The 21,811-nt window shown below is 36.2% G+C and overlaps 1 protein-coding gene across 1 annotated transcript; it reads right to left on the bottom strand.

The window, feature by feature from the left end:
• Positions 1-13,226: 13,226 nt before the first annotated feature.
• Positions 13,227-20,511, bottom strand: LOC106459471 (probable G-protein coupled receptor B0563.6). Its single transcript, XM_013919095.2, has 2 exons — positions 20,491-20,511; positions 13,227-14,430 (listed from the first exon to the last, which is right to left on the bottom strand). Exon 2 carries the CDS (start codon positions 14,418-14,420, stop codon positions 13,335-13,337), a length of 1,086 nt encoding a protein of 361 aa, XP_013774549.1. The 5' UTR covers positions 14,421-14,430; positions 20,491-20,511; the 3' UTR covers positions 13,227-13,334.
• Positions 20,512-21,811: the final 1,300 nt, after the last annotated feature.

Below are 21,811 nucleotides of genomic sequence, written 5' to 3'. Positions count from 1 at the left end.
CTAGATCAGCTATTTATGTATTTTATAAAAGAAACAGATATTGTAAGTATTTTTACAAATATATTATTGTAATGAAATAGAAATTTCATTGTAATAATGAATATTTTAAATAATGTACAGCAATAAACCCAGGACCTGAACTTATTTCATCTAAACACGGAACACTCTTTGATTAAATATTCGGAAATATTTTGAAATCAGTTCTTATTTTCTTCTTAATTTCTTAAAATTCGGTATTTGATGTTTTTTCCTCTCATTTAAATCTCCCGAAAGGTCATCGGTAAGTTTAAGGATTTATAACATTAAGAGAAGGTGTTCGATTCGCTGCAGCGAACAGAGGAGAGATAATAAATAAGCCCAGTATTCCGAAGAATTGTTCAAAGTTTAAGTTCAAGGGAGGTCCAGTTCAATCTACACTTTGTTCAACGTGAGTTACTGGGTTATATTAGTTTCGGAGAATTCCACTCCTCGTCAGTAACCATGAACACAAGTTAACCAAAAAGAAAGTAAGTAAGAGATGCATTCATTCCAGTCCAAGACTGGCAGACTACTAGAGACGCACACCCTCTCTTCAGCCAGAGGATGTGTCAGATAAATGGGAGATAGGTGAGTAAGAGAGAAACTAAAATTGGTGAATGTGGGGCAAAAAGGTGAAAAAGTGTATGGAGGAATGTAGCAGTGGGCGTGAAACAAGAGAGAAAAATGAGGGTCAGAAACATATGAACGAAAATAGCATCAAAAGTGTACCCCTCAAGAAAGACCGTGGCCGAGTGATTCTGAAGAAAGAAGCGAATAAGACGGATATACGACTGAGGAAGGTGTCGACAACGTAACTTGTAAATCAAACCCTGATGCCAAACTGAGTTAAAAGCACTTGCAAGGTCAAAACGAAGAAGACATGAAGGTTTAGATGTGTTAAACTGATTGGTAATGGCATCAGACAATCGGAGAAGCTCATCCACACTTGAAAGGTGGGGGCGGAAACCGGCCTGGGTATGGGGAATAATGTTGTACAGAGTCAACTGGATATGTAGTCTGCGAACCAGTATCCGCTCAAAGGTTTTGCTAAAATACTTGTAAGACTAATCGGACGGTAAGAAGCTAAGGACATTGAGATTGGGGTGGTTTTAAAAAGAAGAGAACAATAGATGTCTTCTGTGAAGCAGAGTAATAGCCAGTATGATGGATAAAATTATAGAAGGCAACCAAAAAAATTTATTTGTTTATTTAAAGTTAAACACAAAGCTACAAAATGGGCTATATGTGCTGTGCCCGCCACGGGTATCGAAACAAGGTTTCTAGCGTTGTAAGTCCGCAGACATACCGCTGTGCCACTGGAGGGCCAACCGAAAGAAGCAAAAACAGAGATGGAACATTTCGAAGATGAGAGTAGGTCAAACCATCGGGACCAAGGGCGGTATTGCGTCGATCACGAAGAGAAATAAATTAACACCAAAAAGTGTTATGGATTCATTAAGAAGACAGGCAGAGATCATGGCGTGAGATCGGGAAGAGAAGAATCGGCCTGACGACAAATATCAGAAGTATCTTAAAGATCTAAAGGATGTTGATCTTGAGCGTGAAAGTGATCTTCTAAGTAGGAGGCAAAAACACCAGCCTTAGCAACTGATGTCGGAGGAGCAACCCCATAAAACAGAACAGGGTAGGAAGGAGCAGTGCATTGTCCAGTAAGGTGGCGAAATTGTTGCCAATATTATGAAGAAGATGGAGAGAAGCAGAGAGAAAAGCAAATGCTATGCCAACGACGACGCTTGACTGCTCGAACAAGATTACGTGCCGACCGTTGTAGACCACGGGAGCGAGTGAGTACCAGTGAATCATGAGAACAAGTGTAATTATGGAGAAGTAATGAAGAAAGATGGAGTAGATCCAGAGCCCTACGATGTATAGCAGGTTTATGGGAAGAGAAAGAAGAACGAGGAATATGAAGATGACCAGCAGTGAGGAGAAGAGATTCCAATGAGGAGGCAATATTATCCACCTGAGTAGTAGAGGTAAAGAACACATCGGTATCAGGAAGTGAGCTTGTAATATGAGAGCGATAAGCTTCCCAATTAGCACGACGAAAATTCCACATCCAGTGGCGAGGCAGAGAAGGAAGAGGGGCATAAGTGGTTTGTAGCTGAACTCTGATAGGAAGATGATCACTACCAATAGAAGAAAGGACACTGATGGTAAGAAAAGGGTGAATATTGGTGGAAGTGAAAACAACATCAGGAGATGTATTGGAAATAGGGCGACTTGGAGAAGGGAGAGGTAAGAGGGAGCCAGAGAGGTCACACAGTACAGAGTGAAAGTGAGATAACTCTGAAGCAGAATGGTTATGGAGGTTAAGGTAAACAAGAACCATATAACTGTGAAAAAGTCGATCCCAAGTACATAAGAAACCACAAGGCAGAGGATGACCAGGACGGATGTATATGGTGACCAGTGTATGAATTCTAGCAGGGAATTACACGATGACGAGAAGATGTTCGGGAAAATCATTAGGGGTAAGGTATGAATACCGAAAGTAAGGCGAACCCCACAACAAATAGCAACACCGCCTTTGCCAATACCAGAAGGATGATCACAGTGGAGAAAATGATAAAGAAACAGCTTTGCAGCTTGTGAAGGCTTAAGAAATGTTTCATTGAGAAAAATGCAATGATAAGCAACATCGTAAAGAAGCGACTTTAACAGAGAAACATTCTTAATGAAAGAGCGAATGTTAACAAATAGGAAGTTTACCACACGGTCTCGAGGCCTAAGACGTCTGGTTCTCATAGTCGGCGAAAATGAAAATGCGAATTCAATCCCGAGAAGGTAGCTTGCATACTGAGTTGAAAGACAGCTTTAGCTGCATGGTGAATACAATCGAGAACTAATGGGCGCTGATAGGGAAGTATATTCTGTAGAGCAATCGTAAGAAAACGTAGAATGGTCATCAACAGTTGGAGGAGGGAGAACTGAGTTAGAAAGAGAGGTGATGGGGGTCGGAACTATTAACTGGAGCCACCGATGTAAGATCATTCTGCTTTGGCAAAGGTTTACCACGACACTTATAAAAATAGGTAGGGTAGTTCTAGTGACAGATATTATAAACGGGAGGTTTTTCTAGCTGGAGGCATTGACGGGCAAAATGAGTGTCCCGACAATGGGGGCATACAGGCGAATTGGGGCAGTTTGCAGTCGAGTGAGAGTTGAACCCGATGATATATATATATATATAGGCACCATGGTGAAGAAGATAGCTCTCATCCCTGAAGACGTCATTATTTCAGAACTGCTGGAGGAACACCTCGACATTGTGCGTGCCATTCAGATTAAAAATGTTCAAAGACCTACATACATGGTTCGTATACTCTCCAAAAACAGTGACGTCATTGAAATCCACCCCACGAATAACACAGGAAAAGAGAGCCGGTCGTTTAGGTGGTGGGTGTTGTTTCACAGAAGGAGGGGTAAGTTTCTGAAGTTTGGTATTGGGACCTAAATTCAAGAGGCCCATCTGATTAGAAAGGGCATCATAGAGGCGATTGTTGAAAGTTTTGAGAATAACTCCATCGCGTGTACGAATGAGCTGATGGATATCAGATCTAAGGCAGTATTTAGTTAGTTCTTGGAATAATGTGCAGATGGTGAAAAAAACGAGATTCAATTTGACACAGAAGAAACGCCGAAACAGAAGGAGAAGAGGTGTCCATATGGGCAGACTTCCGAGGACGAACAGGTGAAGAAGGCAAACTAGTTGAATCAGTAGGCAGTGTAGTGGTTGAAGAAGCAACGACATCAGCAAAAATCGGTAGACCAGGAGGCATGGAAGACACATAAACTGGAGAAGCAAAATCCTGACCAGAGTGGCGAGGAAGAGATGACTGTGAGAGACGAGAGTGGATATCCAGCTTGTAATAAGGTGTAGCACGACGACGACTAGGTGACAGCACAGCTTCCGTAGACATCCCCGTTCGGTCTACGACGGGAGGAAAGCCAGAGTATATGAAAAACACCGTACACACAACACTGTAGTCAGTAATTTAAGTTCAATGAATAGTCAAAAGCACTAAATAAAATAAATTCCACAAAATCCACTAGGCACAATCCAATAGGTTCGAATCGTTGAAAGATCGATTGAAAGTCCTCTCTAGAATAATTTAGGTGAAGGAACACCTTAATACATGGTTTGCTACAGAAGAACAGAGTGACGCTAAGTAAATTCAAACACAAATTTCCATTTCACAAAGCTATCAATTATCTAGAAAAATCAGGCTATTTGATAAATACAATTTTACTTTGTGTGTTTCTTTATTTTGTTACTAAAAAATTAAAAGTTTAGTTCCAGATGTTATATTTATGCACTGAAAAGACTATCATTTGATAACCTAGAATGGGTTGCCATCTAGTGCATGAAACTAAAATTACTTTCAATAAAGGGAAATTATCAATTATCATAATTTGAACTGTTAAATTCAACTTATTGACTAGATACTTGCTATCTTTATTTTTAGAATACCAAAATATCTCTGGTATGGATTTAGAATAATAATGTTCTTAGTAATTAATTAACCACATCTGCCCCTTTTTGTTTCAAAAAAAGATAATTTCTGAATGATGACTTTCTTTAGGACAATGGTTAAAAATGATATTATGCAAAACCTTTACCAGTAAAACCGATTTAGATATATATTCTAAGATCTGTATTGATCGATTTAGAGTAAAGTAATCTACTAATTGTAGAGAAATGTAACAATGCATTTCACTATTAGCAATATTTATTTTAAAAATATTAAAAATCATATCACATTTTTGTTTATTTCCTTGAAGTTTAACTATGCAATCTAAGAAAGAAATATTGATTATAATACAATGTCTCAAATCTTTGATGCAAATGGGAATTGAAAAATAGGATTTTAACCTATTGATGATATAAACTACATAAATTAATTACACTTACATCATACTGAATTCAATTAGTTTCTAAATGCATTACATTTATCTGAAATAGTCTACAGTCGAAACAAATTTTTAAATCAGAAGTCATGGCCACTTTTTTTTATTCTTTCAAGATTTATCCTTTACTCTGTTAAATGCATAATTGAACTATATGGTAAATAGAAAAATATCATTTGTCTCAAGAAAAGTTCTTCATATTTAATTAAATAACATTAAGTATTTATTCTAAATTGACAACTATATTTGCTTTTATAAAACAGCACATAATTGAAACTAGAGAACTTCTTAATAAACAAACGAAGATTTTCTAAATATAGGTTTTGATATTTTTCGTGACTTGAAGTTACCACTTTTATCTTTACTAACAACAACAGAATATCTTTACAATTTACATTTTCTTTTTCTTTGAAATTTTGCACCATCACTATTGAGAAAGCACGTTTTTTAAGAATTTTTATAACACGAACCAATTGTATAACCCTTACAAAAATCAAATTATAGAAAAACGAAAATTTAATAAAATTGCAGAATTTTATACAAAAACTGATTCCAAGATAACATCTAAGTAAGAGGGGAATAACTGCAGACATATTTAATATACATAAACAGACATGAAATTCTTAGTTATTATCAGAGACTAATAACAAGGACTGTAAAACTCTGAGAGCAGCATAACCCAGTGAGGAGTAGTAAATTAAATGATAGACCGTGTATTTCACATGTATTGTTTATATAGTTCGACAGCTTATCTAGCTAAATAACACACAAAAATTAATTAATATCATCATATATAAACATTTCTAAATTTCCAATATATATATATTGGATTACTGTTTGAGTGAAATACTTTTAAAAACACCATTTACATAATACCCAATTCAACACTATATGACGCCTATTCTTAGACTTTTGATTTGGAATGAAATGATACAAAATGATGAAGAAGATGATGATTTTGATTCTTCCACATTTTAATCATCAATTGCATATTTTATTCTCTCATCTTTATTCTCGTTTTGAACGTCAAGAGGACGTAACCCTCTAAAGGCCCGTCAGCACCCCTACCTGGACTGTAATGAAATGATACGAAATGATGAAGAAGATGATGATTTTGATTCTTTCACCTTTTAATCATCAATTGCATATATTTTATTCTTCCATCTTTATTCTCGTTTTGAACGTCAAGAGGACGTAACCCTCTAAAGGCCCGCCAGAACCCCCTACCTTACCCAGAATGAAATGACACCAAATGGTGATTTTGATTGTTTTTTCTTCTGGTTTACTCATGATAGATGGAATTCCCTGAAAACGGGTATAATGCAGTAATAAATGATGAATCAAAAGATTTATTGGATTAACGGTCAATAACAGTTTTTATGTTGGAGTAATCCACAAGAGTAAGTTAGTAGTATCAGTTATGTATAATCATGACATTTGTAGAGAAATATAAGATTATTGTGTGAGTTAATGACATATGATAACAATACACATAGATTATTGTGACGAATTTTTAACACTTAGTCATTTCATTAAAATTACCTTTAAATATTTATCTTCTTCTATCGCATAACATGTGAATTAGATGCTGAAAGCTTATGAATATCGGAAGTACTATCCATACGAAGAACATAATACTCATATTAATTCTTAAAGTTACTTAGAATTATGATTGGGATAAATCTTTACTTTTAGTGTATGTCACCTTTTTAATATTACGCTATCAAACATTCTATTGCTAAACCTTTTTACGATGAATTTTTTTTTTTTAAATCTAGAACAGAAGGAAACCTTGTAGTACCCTTCCAAGTAAGTTTTATTCATATTCAAAGATAGGGTTCCATTAACAAGTAAATAGTTCAAAATACCTTAAGATAAATTACACACGTTACTTCTAGTAAAACAGTAAAATATTGCCTAAAGAAAATGAAACTCAGTGCCTTAAAAAAAGTTATCATTGTTAAGAGGAAGTTAATAATTTTATTTCTCTTTTATCACAAATAATTATACTATGGTGAAGAAGGTATTAAATTATTAAAAATCTTAATATATTTATGTAAATTACAGTTGCTATGTATATGGTCTTTGTTTCACACTAAGAGTGTCTTTATTTTTATGCAAAACAACAGTGAAGTATCTGTCGCTAGATGGCAGAATACACATGTCTGCAAAAGATATACTTGGTTGTTTTCCAATTTCTTGTAAAGCTACTCAATAGCTATTTTTGAGGGTAGAGCTGCTAGTTAACACCACCTACCACCAACTCTTGGGCTTCTCTTATCAACGAAATGTGTGTTATATTTAATATATCATACTGCCCTCACTGTTGAAATGGGAACTGATGTACGAACTAGTAGTTGTAGTAATAGGCATCATTCTGTCTTATAAGATAATATGTATTTACACCTGTAAAAGAATATCTCTCGTGTTGATACTTCCAGGTGTAACTGAGTAATCCTATTCGAAAAGAGCATGTTCGCTGACATCTGTCGCATGTATAACTTGTGTGTTCTGAAGTTGATCGCGCAGCTTTACAAGTTTCTCGACGCGTTCTCTTCTCTTCTGTTTCTTCCTTCAGTCTCTCTTCTTTCTTTCTGAGGCGTAGTTTAACTGCTTGTTCCTTGTCACTCCTGTTTTCAGCAGTTTATTTTCCCACGTGTCTGGATCGATGTCAATAGACGTCATGTCTCTCTTGCAGGCATCCTTGAAACGAAGGTTGGTAAGTCCTGTTGGTCTTTTTCCTGAAGCCAGGTCACCATGTAAAATACCTCTGGTAATACGTCCAACGTTCATCCTTCGTACATGGCCAAGCCATTTGAATCTGCGCTGGCTGAGAAACAGATACATGCTGGAGATATCTGTACGAGGAAGTACCTCGTGTTTGTCACTGTCTCGCCAAATGAAGTTCAAGATATGACGGAGGCATCTCATATGAAAACTGTTCAAACATGTTTCTTGGTTTCTATGTTAGTGGCGAAACCAGAATGTCCTCTCCAGGGCGCAAAAAGACTTGGCACTTGTTGTGGAGATCCTGGATTGCCCTTGGGTCGAGATCCCTCTCTCGACTTGGCTGGATTTCTCTAAAGGAAAGGACAAGTCCAATACGTTTCCAATACGGAATTCAACTCCTAGACCGACTGCCTTCCAAGGCTAGAGGGCTCGGTCCGCCCTGTCATGCCACAGCACATTAACACGTGCCTATAGGCGGCATTTTCTCCACCAATGGTAAGGAATCATTCCACTCCCCTGTGTGCTCATCTGCTTGAAGACGTTGGCACTTCAGGAGTTGCCAGGTTATTAAGTTGGATGGTGTTCGGCGTTGGCAGTTGCAGGTCGTACTGCCTACCTCCATCTGGCAACAGGAAATTCTTGATACTGTCATGAGTATTATACAAACTATAAAACTAACATTTTCATATCAACACTATTCTCAACAGTGAGGGACATCACCTATATACCTTACACCATCTTTACCTTTAAACATATTTCATTGTCGTAACAGAGTAAACAAAATTACCACGATTCTTGTTTTCTGTTAGTGAAAGTTCCTAAATTGTCCAATAATCTGACCTGCTCAAATTGATCAAATTATACACAGATTTAACAGAATTACAGAAATTTCAACAAAAAGTGATTACAAGATGACATGTAAGTAAGAAGAAAAGACTGTATATATATATTATATTAATATAGATATAAAAATATTATATATTATAACGAGAGCTACAATACTTTGACAGAAGCACTAATATAATGTGAATATACAGTCACAATCGTCACGGTAGGAGATGAAACATACCTCTAATGAAATTATCTACAATTGGTGCAATTTGACTGCCAAAAGCCATTTGTCCAACTTTGGGACTTCAGTTTTTTAGACAATGCATCGAAAATATAGAAATGAATTCTAAGTTTCACTGAATGGTGCAGCACGTGAGTTATGTAGATTAATGAAATCAGAATTCTTTTGTTTGTTTGTTTTGAATTTCGCGCAAAGCTACACGAGGGCTATCTGCGCTAGCCGTCCCTAATTTAGCAGTGTAAGACTAGAGGGAAGGCAGCTAGTCATCAACACCAAGCGCAAACGAATAGTGGGATTGACTGTCACATTATAACGCTTTCATGGCTGAAAGGGCGAGCATGTTTGGTGTGACGGGGATTCGAACCCGCGACCCTCAGATTGCGAGTCGAGCGCCCTAACCACCTGGCCATGCCGGGCCGTTGACTGAGTGTTAACTTGCGTGAAAAATAAACAGATTGTACACATTTGAAGGAGAGTGAAAAACAATCTTTATTTAAGCACAACAACAACAACAGTGTTATGTGCCTGTTTAGACACGTGGACGATTGCCTCTATACTGGACCAGTGAATAGTTTGTTTGTTTGTTTGTAATTAAGCACAAAGCTACACAATGGGCTATCTATGCTCTACCCACCAGGGGTATCGAAATCCGGATTCCAGCGTTGTAAGTCCGCAGACATACCGCTGTGCCACTGGGGGGCGCCAGTGAATAGTTCGTCAGGTCTGTTTCTCATGATGAATCTCGGCTGAACTAGTCACGAAGAAAAACAAGTAGAACTGAACAATGAAAGCGAGCCTGAATTCAACAGGTAAATTCAATTTATTTGTCCAACTGACAGCGTCACCTCGTGACTTTTCTTCTCTCACGGCATTGGTCGGTGTCAAGTTTCTGTGCTTGTAGGGGAGATTCTTTTACAGTGGGTGTCTATGACTCGTTGGACAGCAAACAATCCACTTGTTATAAAAAAAAAAACATATATATTCGAAACAAGTCAAACGTTTGTAGAAAAATTCGTTACACCATTGGTTAGCATAGTTCTCTCTTCTTATAAAAAGTCCACACAGGCTAGTTCAATTACTTTATAACCCAAATGACAAGACGAAATATTCTTTTCTACCTGTTTTTTTTTTTTTCTTACTGTACAATCTGCCATAGATTCACTTACTTTAACCCGTAGGTTACCACAGCTGTATCCAGAATTTTAAATAATTGTCTCCTTTTCGTCAAAGTCCACACAGACGAGTTCAATTACTTTAGAACACCCTTTGACAAGACAATTATTTCTACTTATCCTTGTTAAACTGTGAAACTCTAAAAAAATCGCCTGTCACGATTAAATTGTCAACCACTCAGTCTAGATCTGTCTTATTATCTCTCATTTAACTTACTTTCTTCTATCTGCACGTATTTATAACACGCGACAGAATAATCTAGAAATCTCTAGCCCTCTAGTAGCAACAATATTACGCATAACGAGAAAAACTTGGTAACTTCGAGTAAAATGACGTCAACAATATTACTAAAGCCTAGTACAACAATTAAACTGTATACACAACGTACAACTCATACAGCGTTACGTAATGAAACTTGTGACAAGTATTGCTGTTAAAATAATTAATTTTTAACACTTGTTATGAAAACTAAATAATCAGTAAATATTAAATTGCTAACTAAACTAAATAATAACTCTTGCACTAAACAGTCTTGTGTATCCAACACTTGGCTGTATCGGTCTGACAACGTCAAATTCGGTTAGCATAAGGTACCGCAGTGCTAATCCTTTCAACCCTGATACTATATGCTACTGTGATATATTTACTACAGATAACAATGTAATCTCAACGACTTTTTGACCACGTGTCTATGCTATAACAGCATAGAAACTAACTAAACGAAAAAGTTAAATAATATCTATATCACAAAAGCTAATAGAAAACATATGATATGTCACAGCAGTACAATATAATCTTTAATATTGTCACAAACGACTTTCGATAGGAAGATTTTTTTTCCATTACATAAAAAATGGCATGCTTGCATATAAATCCAATATATAAAAATATATAAAACGTGTAGAAATATCATAAAAAGTAGAAAATGTTCTACAACAAATCCCAACTTTTACAAAACATCAGCGATAAGTTCGAGGCTTTTAAGGCGAAAAATCAAATTTCAATACTTTCTGAGAGTACAACACAGGTAGCCCATTGTGTAGCTTTGCCCTTAACAACGAAACAAAAATCAACTTTAATGTGATAATGATCATTTATTAGGAGAGAAATGTTTAAGTGGAACACTAAGTGACATGACTGTAGAGAAGAAGAATGTGCTCGAACTATGACGGTAGGAGCATTTAAATAACATCTAAAAATACAAATTTAAAAGTTTAAAAACTATTGCACAAACATTACTACTGTTAACTAAAACTGCAACGACAAAATGACGTGTACAGTATATAAACAAATAGGCTGTAAGATTGTTTTGTTTTGAATTTCGCGCAAAGCCGTCCCTAATTTAACAGTGCAAGACTAGAGGGAAGATAGCTAATCACCACCACCCACCGCCAACACTTGGGCTACTCTTTTACCAACAAATAGTGGGATTGGCCGTAACATTATGACGCTCTCACGTTGGAAAGAGCATGTTTGGTGGGACGGGGATTCGAACACGCGAACCTCAGATTGCGAGTCAAACGCCCTAACCACCTGGCCATGCCAGGCAAGGTTATAAGAGTGTGTGTAACAAAACACATGTTTAGAAAGGGGGGGGAAACCATAAAAAAGTTTGCGTACCACTGTCTTATTGCGGAAGCGATGTAATAAATATCATTACTATCATTTTCTATCCAAAGGGATATGTAACAAGGGGATTAGTAATAATGAAAGGCGCGAAGAGAATGTCATGGTTTCATCCACAAAGGAAAAAAATAGAGGAAAGTAATACTTTTATGATTGCGTTATTACTGATGTAGAACTATTTTTCGCTAGCCATCCGTAATTTCGAACTGATAGACTAGAAGCAAGACAGCTAGCCAACAGCACCCACTGCAGGAACTGAACACCGACTTTTAATGTTATAAACTCTCGAGCTTACTGATGAGTTACGGACATCACCAGGGTTGAACTTTAACATTTGAACGTGTACTTATATCCAACACTTTGAAGTGTTGCTTGGAATTCACCGTTCGATAATTTAGCTGATTCTCCTGCAATGCACTGTACATTCTCTCTCTCTCAAGGAAATTCCGGAAAAAAAAATTGTGTATATTTGTAAATTCAAACCAAACGAAAACAAAATAATTATGTTTTTATTGTTCTTTACCTCCCTCTTCCCCCCCCCCCCCCCAAGAAACCCGCACACTTAAGAAAGTTCTTGAACAATTAGAAAAGCTTGCAAGAGAATTTGAGATAGTATGGAGAATTTATTATAGCAGTGTGATGTTTAAAATAAACAAATAAGGCCATTATTTTTATTAGCGTACGTTCTTTAGCTTGTTGGATTTCTGAACTTCATTATTTAACGAGATGAAGCCGCGAAATATAAAGCGTAATAGTTTCTAAAGCTCAAATATCCAGTTTGTTGTCAAATTAACTTTTAAATAAACTACACGTTCCCAGTTTTTTTCTGTTTTTTTTAACTGGCTAGTTGAACTATTTGGAATTCTCTATATGAGAATCAAAGGAGACGAGATTTCTCTTTGATCTCTTGTTGAAACATAAGCCTGTTGTTACTTAACAAATGGCGTAGAAAACCACATTGTGTTACTTTATTCAACATCAAAGATGTTTAAAATAAGATAAATGATACAAATATCATTAAATCCACTTTGATATCGTATTACTGACCCTTTTAGTAATTCATAAATTTAGTCAATGCTTGAAACAAGTTACATTAAACACAAGTCACACGGTTCTGGCATCTAAGTATGGTTTTCTGAATTGAATATGCTTTTATAAAGCAGACAAAACATAATACTTCAACATTTCCAATGTTAATACACTTTATTCTGAAAATGTTCTCTAGCGAACTCTTTTAGCTTCCATTTTAAACTAATATTTTTAAAATTGACATTGTTAATTCTTTATGAAACCAATAATAATATGATTTATATAAAGATTATATCTGCAAGTCCTAAAAGTCAAGAAACTAATTATAATTCATAAGGCATTCAGTGTTTTCGAAGAACGAATCTCTAAACTTTGAAAAGTTTTCTACACAGTATCTTTTTAATCGTATATATTCTTTTTTTTATTACCCGTTTGTTTGTTTTAAGTTATGCACAAAGCTACACAATGGGCTATCTGTGCACTGCCCACCACGAGTATCGAAACTCGGTGTCTAGCTTTCATTATCTTGATTTGTGATAAGGGCATATGTGTAGTTTCCTAACATAATTTTCCAATTATTTTTTTATTTGCTTGATTGAAAGAGTGGCTGTGATTTGCTGCATGGATCACACAGATATTACCACCGTTGAGATGGAATAAAATACATTTTATTCTTGTACAAAGTGAACGTTCGACCACGAAGCAACAAGGACATACATTCACAAGATCAGCTAAACGAGTTAAGTAATCGTATTTACATTTTAGTATTGTTTTCCATATGAAGTCGATTGACGCAGTTTTGTTCAGGGAATTGGACGTCAACACAACAAAATAATCTCAGAAAAGTTGTTCTAATTTCGGAACTACATAGACAGTACACATAAAAATTCATGGCAAAGTTTGCTAGTTCCAAGACGTTGGCAATCGCTCGAAACAACTGAAAGCCAAATTCTAGTTCTTTGTGGTCACTGTTTAAAAGAGTTAAGACTGCCGCTGGGGTCATGCACACAAAGAACAAAAGTACAATCCCTCCAAGTAATACAACCAGGCGGCGCTCTTCCATTAACTTTCTACTGCTCTCTTTTTGGTTCGAATGACTAGAATTTGAGCTGTTGAGAAGACTTCTTCGTTTGCGGACCATTCTTCTGAAAGCCACGATGATGGCGATATTCAAGATGGCCAGAACAATGACTGGACCAATCCTCACGATGATCTCCTTTATCAGTAGATAGAATCTGAAGCCAGTGTGGTTGAAGACGGTGGGGTTTTCACAGGCGATATAGATAGTTTCATTCCTTTCCGTGTGCACTGCAACGGGTTTCTTCTGGAAACAAATGGGCACGTAGATACAAAAAGCTAACACGTAAGCAACTATTATAGCCCTCCTGGCTCTGCGTTTGTTATGAACTTCTTTATACCTGGTGGGCAAACAAACAGAGAAATAGCGATCGATGGTCAATGCCACTACCAGAAAAACACTGCTGGCCATGAAGGCGTTAACTAGGGCTAACTCCACGTAAGCATAATACAAAGATGCAGCAAAACTGCGTGGCTGAACTCCATGGAGTCTAAGTAAAGAAGTGGTGCTGACCAAGAGGGTCATCAAGTCCGAAGTAGCTAACCACGACAGATATACGAAAGTCACACCTTTAAGGTTAGGCCTAGTAAGTACTATTAAATTGATCATATTTCCAAGAATTCCCAGTCCAATCACAACTGAACCAATAATGCCATATCCGAGGAACTTTAGCTGTTGAATGTCAGACTCAAGTGAAGAGTTGGCCACGACCATCATCGTACTATTAGTCATAGTGTCAATAGCCATTGGACATTCCGCCATTTTGTGTAACCTGTTAAAGAAACATGGTTGATAAGTTACAGTAGACAGTAAATAAACCAACTGATGGACACAGTGTTTGAAAATAAAAAGAAACTTAACATTGCATAATATTCTAAAATACACCTAAAATCAAACTTAAATTCTTACCACTATGAAATACTTGAAACTTGAGTTACATGTTTAATATTTTAGAAAACATACTTTAAAAAGGGAGAATAAGTGAATAATAAGAGACCAAAACAAACTGTGTATTCCATTTCCACAAGTAGAATACTTGTTTGTTTTAATAATTTCAAGCATTTTTAAACTTAAGTTTTATTTTCGAAAAATGTGAGATGAAAAACCTTATTACTCGTTAGGATATAGAGACTTAAAAGGAAATACAGAAACAGAATTCAATAAAAGTATTAGATCGGGTGTGGCCTAGTTTTTAGCGTGTCAAGGTGGGAGTCGAAGATTCTGGGGGTTCAGTACTTGATGTGGCTGAACACGCTTTGCACTTTCAGCTGTGGTCACGTTATAAAAGTAACAGTGAATCATATTATTCACTTTAAAAAACATACAAACCGAAGAAGCCCTTGTAGGGAAGGGGGCTGTTGGCTGGCTTCCTTTCTCCTGGTCAGTAGTTCAAAATTAAGCACGAATAAACCTGAATCCCAGGGGCTTCTGATTTGCCCGCTGAGTCCAAGGGCGCATAAAATATTGTTCACGTTGAAAATTCTAATTCCAATTCTATTAAAATTCAGGCTTGGCTGTCGTATACAGTGATGGAAGCTTTTAATAGAGCCAGACAAAGCCCAAACACGATTTATGGTTTGAATATCATTATGAACAGCGAGCTTAGCCTGCTGTTTGGATTGTGCTTTAGATATACTTCACTTGTTTATCTATAGATGGAGTATTGAACGTAATAAAGCTTACTTCTTAATAACTAAAAACAATATTTTCATTCAGGCAAGAGTCTAAGAAAGTATTGAATATCTACATTAATTATCAAGTTAAAAATGCATTACACTTTGAGCTGTTTTATTTTTGTGTCATAGCTTGTTGCCCATTTATTTCCGATGGTATAACTTAGATAATGCGCAAGAGTTATTTAACGATTTTTATCTGTCTCTCTATATGATAATTCTCGAAATGTATAAAACGTAAACCAGAAAGGCCAACATTCGCAATTGAATGCAATTGTATCCCCTATCCACCGTATTCGATAAGATCGTCGGTAAAGGACATACACTACACCATATATATATATATATTTAGAGAGAAATACGCTTGACAAAGTATCAACTTCAGGCTTCTTTCCGAGAAAGATGTATTAGAGTTTCCTAAACTGTAACCTTATTATACACATGACAATAAAAGTTTATACGTAAGTACATTTATTTACAATGATGAAAACCTTAGAAGTAATTTTTTGGCTAAATAAGACCTACTCTTTGACACGGTATATGCAATTTTATACATTACGTGAATGAAAACACTATTAATATCGGCTTCTTTCAACGTTTACACTTATAGACAAAGTTTCTAGGTTTAGAGTTTCTTATTACATAAATGTCGAAGTTTTAAAATTTTGATCACTGTAAAATCGAAAGAGAGAGAGAAGCACAAGCGTTAGTTTGAATTAGTCTTAAGGGGTTGTGTCAAGGTATGTTCGTGCCAAGTCTAAATTGGATTGATGGGAATACAAGAGATTGCAGGTCATAATATATGTTTGTAATGTTTGACCTTTGACATCCTAAAAGCAGAAAATGGGAATGAACTAAAAAATAAAATAAAAAGTCTGAGCCTATTGGATCAAGGTATGTGCCCTCAGTGTTATAAAACGATCGGCCCAGAAATATATAAATGGTGTACAATTATAATAGTTGGAAAGCAGAATAAATAAACACAGAAAATATAATATGTCTCCCTCCCTTTAGGGGAGACATAACAATGCACACACATATATATCAAACGAACATGTATGTAGGCATGCACCAGATATTCTGGTGAATTGATGCGGCTCACGCTCTGACGAGTATGGTTCAGAAGAACAAAAATCAATTTCACATCGAAATAGAAAACACAGCTCTCAAGCAACCAGTTTAAAGCAATATCTTTTTATATTTTATGGAATAGAGCTTTGGAATTGCGATTAATTTTAACGGTACTCATTGATGTTGGTCATTGATTGTTTAAAATTGAAAAATCATACAACTAATGTCATTCTTTTATCTATCAATATAATCTTTGGAGAAATGTTTTACTAACATGCTGGAAGCAGAAGAGATTTTTAACAAGATGAAATATATATATATAATATAGATATAAAGCACAAAATAAATCTGTGTGTCTGTCTGTCCGTTATCCAACTACTTCTAGGTCGTTGGGTCAATCTCAACCAAACTTTGTGGGATGATAGTTTGGAACAGGGGGAATGTTATTGGGGATTCACAACCACCTAAACCCCATTATTGCTGTTATTGAGCATTTATTATCTTTGACGTAAGTTAACGCTAATTACATTTATAGATGACGCCACGTCCTAACACCAGAAATATATAGCTTATCGATAAAACAAAACACAAACGTAGTAACAGGAAGAATTTATTAGACGTTTCGGAATGGTCATAATTCAATCATCTGTAATCTATGGTTACAAAACAAACAAACAATATTTGTAATTACAAAAGAAACACTGTGAAAGGACATTGATAGGTGGGTGTTGAAAACGGGTAAAAGAAAGCACCCCTACAGCCACCACTTTGTCCGCTATCTCTTCCAACAAAGTTACCCTGACCATAGCACAGTGTATACCATGTTTTACGTATGTACAAATTAAGTTCTTAAAGCTTATACAAACCTTTTGGTGAGGTAACAATGAATACTGCAGTAATATGTTATGTTGTAAATAAATTGTGTGAAATTAGGATTTTGTTTTGTTATTTATCATAGCATCTACCCACACATTTTTTAAAGTTCATAACCCGGACAAAGGACGGGTAACTCACCTTGTATATATGTATTTATTTGACTCAAAAAAGAAATTGAGGTATATAGCATATTTCACTACAGATGAGAAGGAAGACGTGGAACATTTGGGATGGTGGTGGCACATTCTGGTGTGACACTTCCTGCGACACAAACTCCCAGCTATCTCAATATGCCCCTACATACTGACAGCCAATTAACTCCGTGACCTCCTCCGTATTATAGAAATTATAATATTTCTGTAATCAAAGAATCACCTTGCGATCGAAATTTCTCTCTCTCTTTCCCTGAAACACAATTAAAACAAATATTCTGAAATATTGGGGGATGAAAATGAGTGAGATCCAAGTCCCCCTGTTCCTACTCCACTTTATTACATGGCCCAGCATGGCCAGGTGGTTAGGGCGCTTGACTCGCAATCGAATCCCCGTCCCACCAAACATGCTCGCCCTTTCAGCCGTTGGGGCGTTATAATGTGACAGTCAATCCCACTATTCGTTGGTAAAAGAGTAGCCCAAGAAATTCAAAACAAACAAACCACCTTATTACAAACATTACAGACCAGGTTGAAACATTTACAGTGAGTTATTAACTCATCACGTATATAAAAAAAAAATGAAGACATCAGGGAAGATGAGCATACATTGAAATAATATAATATTGTGAAGGAAAGTGAGAATATACGATAACCTTTCAAAATATCAAATAAAGGCTAAAAAAAAAATCCGAGACCCAATCAGGTATAGATGTTTTCATTTAACTTACTATTATTTGGGTTTGTTTGTTTGTTTTAATTATGCAAAAGCTACACAAGGGCTATCTGTGCTTTGCCCACCACGGGTATCGAAACCAGGTTTCTAGCATTGAAAGTCCGTAGACATACCGCTGTGCCACTGGGGGGGGGGCATTATTTGGGAGAATAAAGACTCGACAGATTGAATCCAAGTTGGTGAGTATTGCATGGTAGATGGACGAAGATTGTTTGTTTGTTTGTTTTTGAATTTCGCGCAAAGCTACACGAGTGCTATCTGTGCTAGCCATGCCTAATTTAGCAGTGTACGACTAGAGGGAAGGCAGCTAGTCATCACCAACCACCGCCAACTCTTGGGCTACTCTTTTACCAACGAATAGTGGGATTGACCGTCACATTATAATGCCCCAAGGCTGAAAGGGCGAGCATGTTTGGTGTGACGGGGATTCGAATCCGCGACCCTCAGATTGCGAGTCGAGCGCCCTAACCACCTGGCCATGCCGGCCCTGATGGACGAAGACTAACACACTTTCTAATCTAACCGATTAGACCGAGAGGAAAACTGTTGAATGTTACAATGTTCAATGAAATTTCCATTGTCTACTACACAGAAAGTTTCGCTAATCTTTCTTAAGGCTAATATAAATTCACGTCATTCTTTTCCTAAGAAAACGCGGAATCTCGTTCGTTATGAAGAAATTGGTGGAGTTATTGAGCGTGAACTTTCTGCGTCTATATACTTCTCTAACTGGATGTATACCCCCCCCCCCCCACCACCAGTGGCACAGCGGTAGGTCTGTGGACTTACAACGCTAGAAACCGGGTTTCGATACCCGTGGTGGGCAGAGCACAGATAGCCCATTGTGTAGCTTTGTGCTTAACTTCAAACAAACAAAAAAAAAACAAATTGGATGTATACATACGTGCTCTGAGCAGGAAAGAACGTTGAATGGAACACCGTATGTCAGTTAAATACCGAATAATAAGTACCCATTTCTTCCACTTATATTATCAGTAAGTTACATGATACAAAGAGACGTACCTTGTTATCTCTAAATACTGTTTACTTTTATATCTGAATTAGAAGAAAAGTAACACTGTGTATTAGAAATAGTTTTGGCGAAAACCAAACACAAAGTTAAGTACTATGAATATCACTTACAGTCCACTTATGAGTCTTGATATACAAATGTTAGATATATGGAGTTTTAAAGCTGTAATTTGATATACTTGTTCTGATATCAGGAACGTAATAGAATTTGCGATTTTCCGAAACATATTTTACGATTTAATTGCAGAAGGATAAAGTCTTTGAAGAGTTTTTCAGGCTTATACCTGCAGTTATATAGCTTAGAACCCCCCCCAACCCCAAAAAAAAAAAAAAAAAAAAAAAAAAAAACAAAACACAACAACAATAACAATTAACTTGGTAGGTATTTTGTTTTTAATATCTAACAAGACCGGAAAGGGGCTTGAGAGACGACCAGGGGCAGTCAGAAACTGTTGTTTCTCTTCGCTCAGCTCGCAAAATTAAGGTTTGATCCAACAGTGAGAATGAAAGTTTAGCGCTAGCATTACAAATTTAAAGCCGAATGGGCTTAAAAAACAGAATTTAAGACTATTTAGCACTTAAGGCATAACATGGGAGAGATTTGTAGTTAACTTTTGTTGGTAAGCCAACTGATGGTAACTCACCGCCTCAAGACATTGGAAAATCAAATGAATTAGATAAGCTTTAAATAGTTTAATACATATTGCAAATCAAATCTTTATGACGTTAACATGTATTACTACATTTCTGTTCTAACACAGTGTGGTTTTTATAAATAATGGTCTCTCACAAACGGGGAACGTATTATCTCCACATTTCTTACACATGTGTATTGCTTGAGGGCATCGTTCTTACTAAGCCTGATTGATATTCGTAATAAATAAAGTTGGTTATATCAAATGATTGGCAGAAAAAAAAAGTCCAAAACGAATTTTCCATTACATAGTTGATAAAATGTAATAACTGGATTTTACATGAATATGTTGCGAAGATTATATTTTATTCAAATAGAAGTAATTGTAGTAAACTAAAATAGGGGGTTAAAAAAAGGGGGGTTGTCACTCACTGTGCACCGGCGTATTTGCAAAAGAGGACAACAAAAAAATCGTTATTCGCAACAATGGCTCATTGATTTTTTAAGATGTTTTTTTTTAGGCACGTGTGTAATGTTCAATTTTGGAAACTAAAAAGTTTTATTTAAAAACAACAATTATTTTATACACAATTCAGCAAAATAAGATTGTTTCCAGTCTCCAAATTATCAAAATAAAATAATGAAAATAATAACTTACTGTACAAGGTTAAAAAGTGGTAAAATCTCCGACGTGATTGGAAAACAATCTCATACACTCTAGATGTTTCGACGTATATCTTGAGTCATCTTCAGAAGTGTAATGTTTCGCAATAATAACATCTACTTATAGAGTTATCGGATACAGTTTTCCATCGTTAGCATGTTGCAGTAGAAATGAATCATTTGTTTTAAAACCATAAGAGCGTCTCGTTAGGCCCTCTTTTTTTTACACAACCAAACAGTCATGCAGGGAAACTATTTTTACAGGAAATTCAACGTTAATCTTTTATGACACATAGAGAAATTTTTTTTTTTCTTAATCTTTACCTTCAGAATATTTTCACAGAAAATGCGAGCTTAACATTTTGTTACCTTTATTTAACCGAAAAAATAATGAATTGGACACGTATACTGACGTCAGCGTTATGTATATCATAAAACACTCTATGTTTCAAAATCAAAATATTTTACTTTTAAATTGTGTATACATATATGATTGTTTTGAATTTCGCGCAAAGCTACACGAGAGCTATCTGCGCTAGTCGTCCCTAATTTAGCAGTGTAAGTCATCACCACCCACCGCCAACTCCTGGGCTACTCTTTTATCAACTAATAGTGGGATTAACCGTCACATTATAACGCCTCCACGGCTGAAAGGCGAACATGTTTGGTGTGACGGGGATTCGAACACGCGACCATCAGGTTGCGAATCGAACGCACCTAACCATCGGCCATGCAGGGCCTATAAGATATGCAATGCAATTATAATGAACAATACAGCAAGTACATTAGTTCGTTTATTAATGCTTGGCTAGGTGAGGCGACTCTGTATCGTTGTTTCTGAGACACATCTCTTTTCAATATAAACAACCAGACAACAGGTTTTATTGATTTGATTGTGACAAACGTTAAACTGTCTCGTACATTAAGGGAGCTAAACTGAGATATTGCGGGTTTTTAACGTGAACAATAGATGTGAATGGAAAGAGTTTGCTTGGGGATCTTATAAGTAAACAGATTAGTTTTGAATGGAAAGAGTTTGCTTGGGGATCTTATAAGTAAACAAATTAGTTTTGAATGGAAAGAGTTTGCTTGGGTATCTTATAAGTAATCAGATTAGTTTTGAAAGGAGATCTGAACAACGCACCCTCTCGTTGCCTCTATCGAAAACTGGCATTGAATTCTCCTGCTCTAACATTACATTGTATAGTGTAACACATAAAAACTGCAAACTATGACTGATTATCGGGTATATGGTGTAGTAAGCTCATTTCACACAGCGTGAGAATTATATTATATTATAAGACCTAATGGGATGA

Source organism: Limulus polyphemus, unplaced genomic scaffold (assembly GCF_000517525.1).
Source record: "Limulus polyphemus unplaced genomic scaffold, Limulus_polyphemus-2.1.2 Scaffold614, whole genome shotgun sequence".
Taxonomy (NCBI): Eukaryota; Metazoa; Arthropoda; class Merostomata; order Xiphosura; family Limulidae; genus Limulus; species Limulus polyphemus.
This window is presented reverse-complemented; position numbering and strand designations above follow the sequence as displayed.

What these genes read in the sequence shown, in the direction of transcription:
- LOC106459471 (XM_013919095.2), bottom strand. Translation starts at nt 14,420, where the DNA reads ATGGCGGAATGTCCAATGGCTATTGACACTATGACTAATAGTACGATG.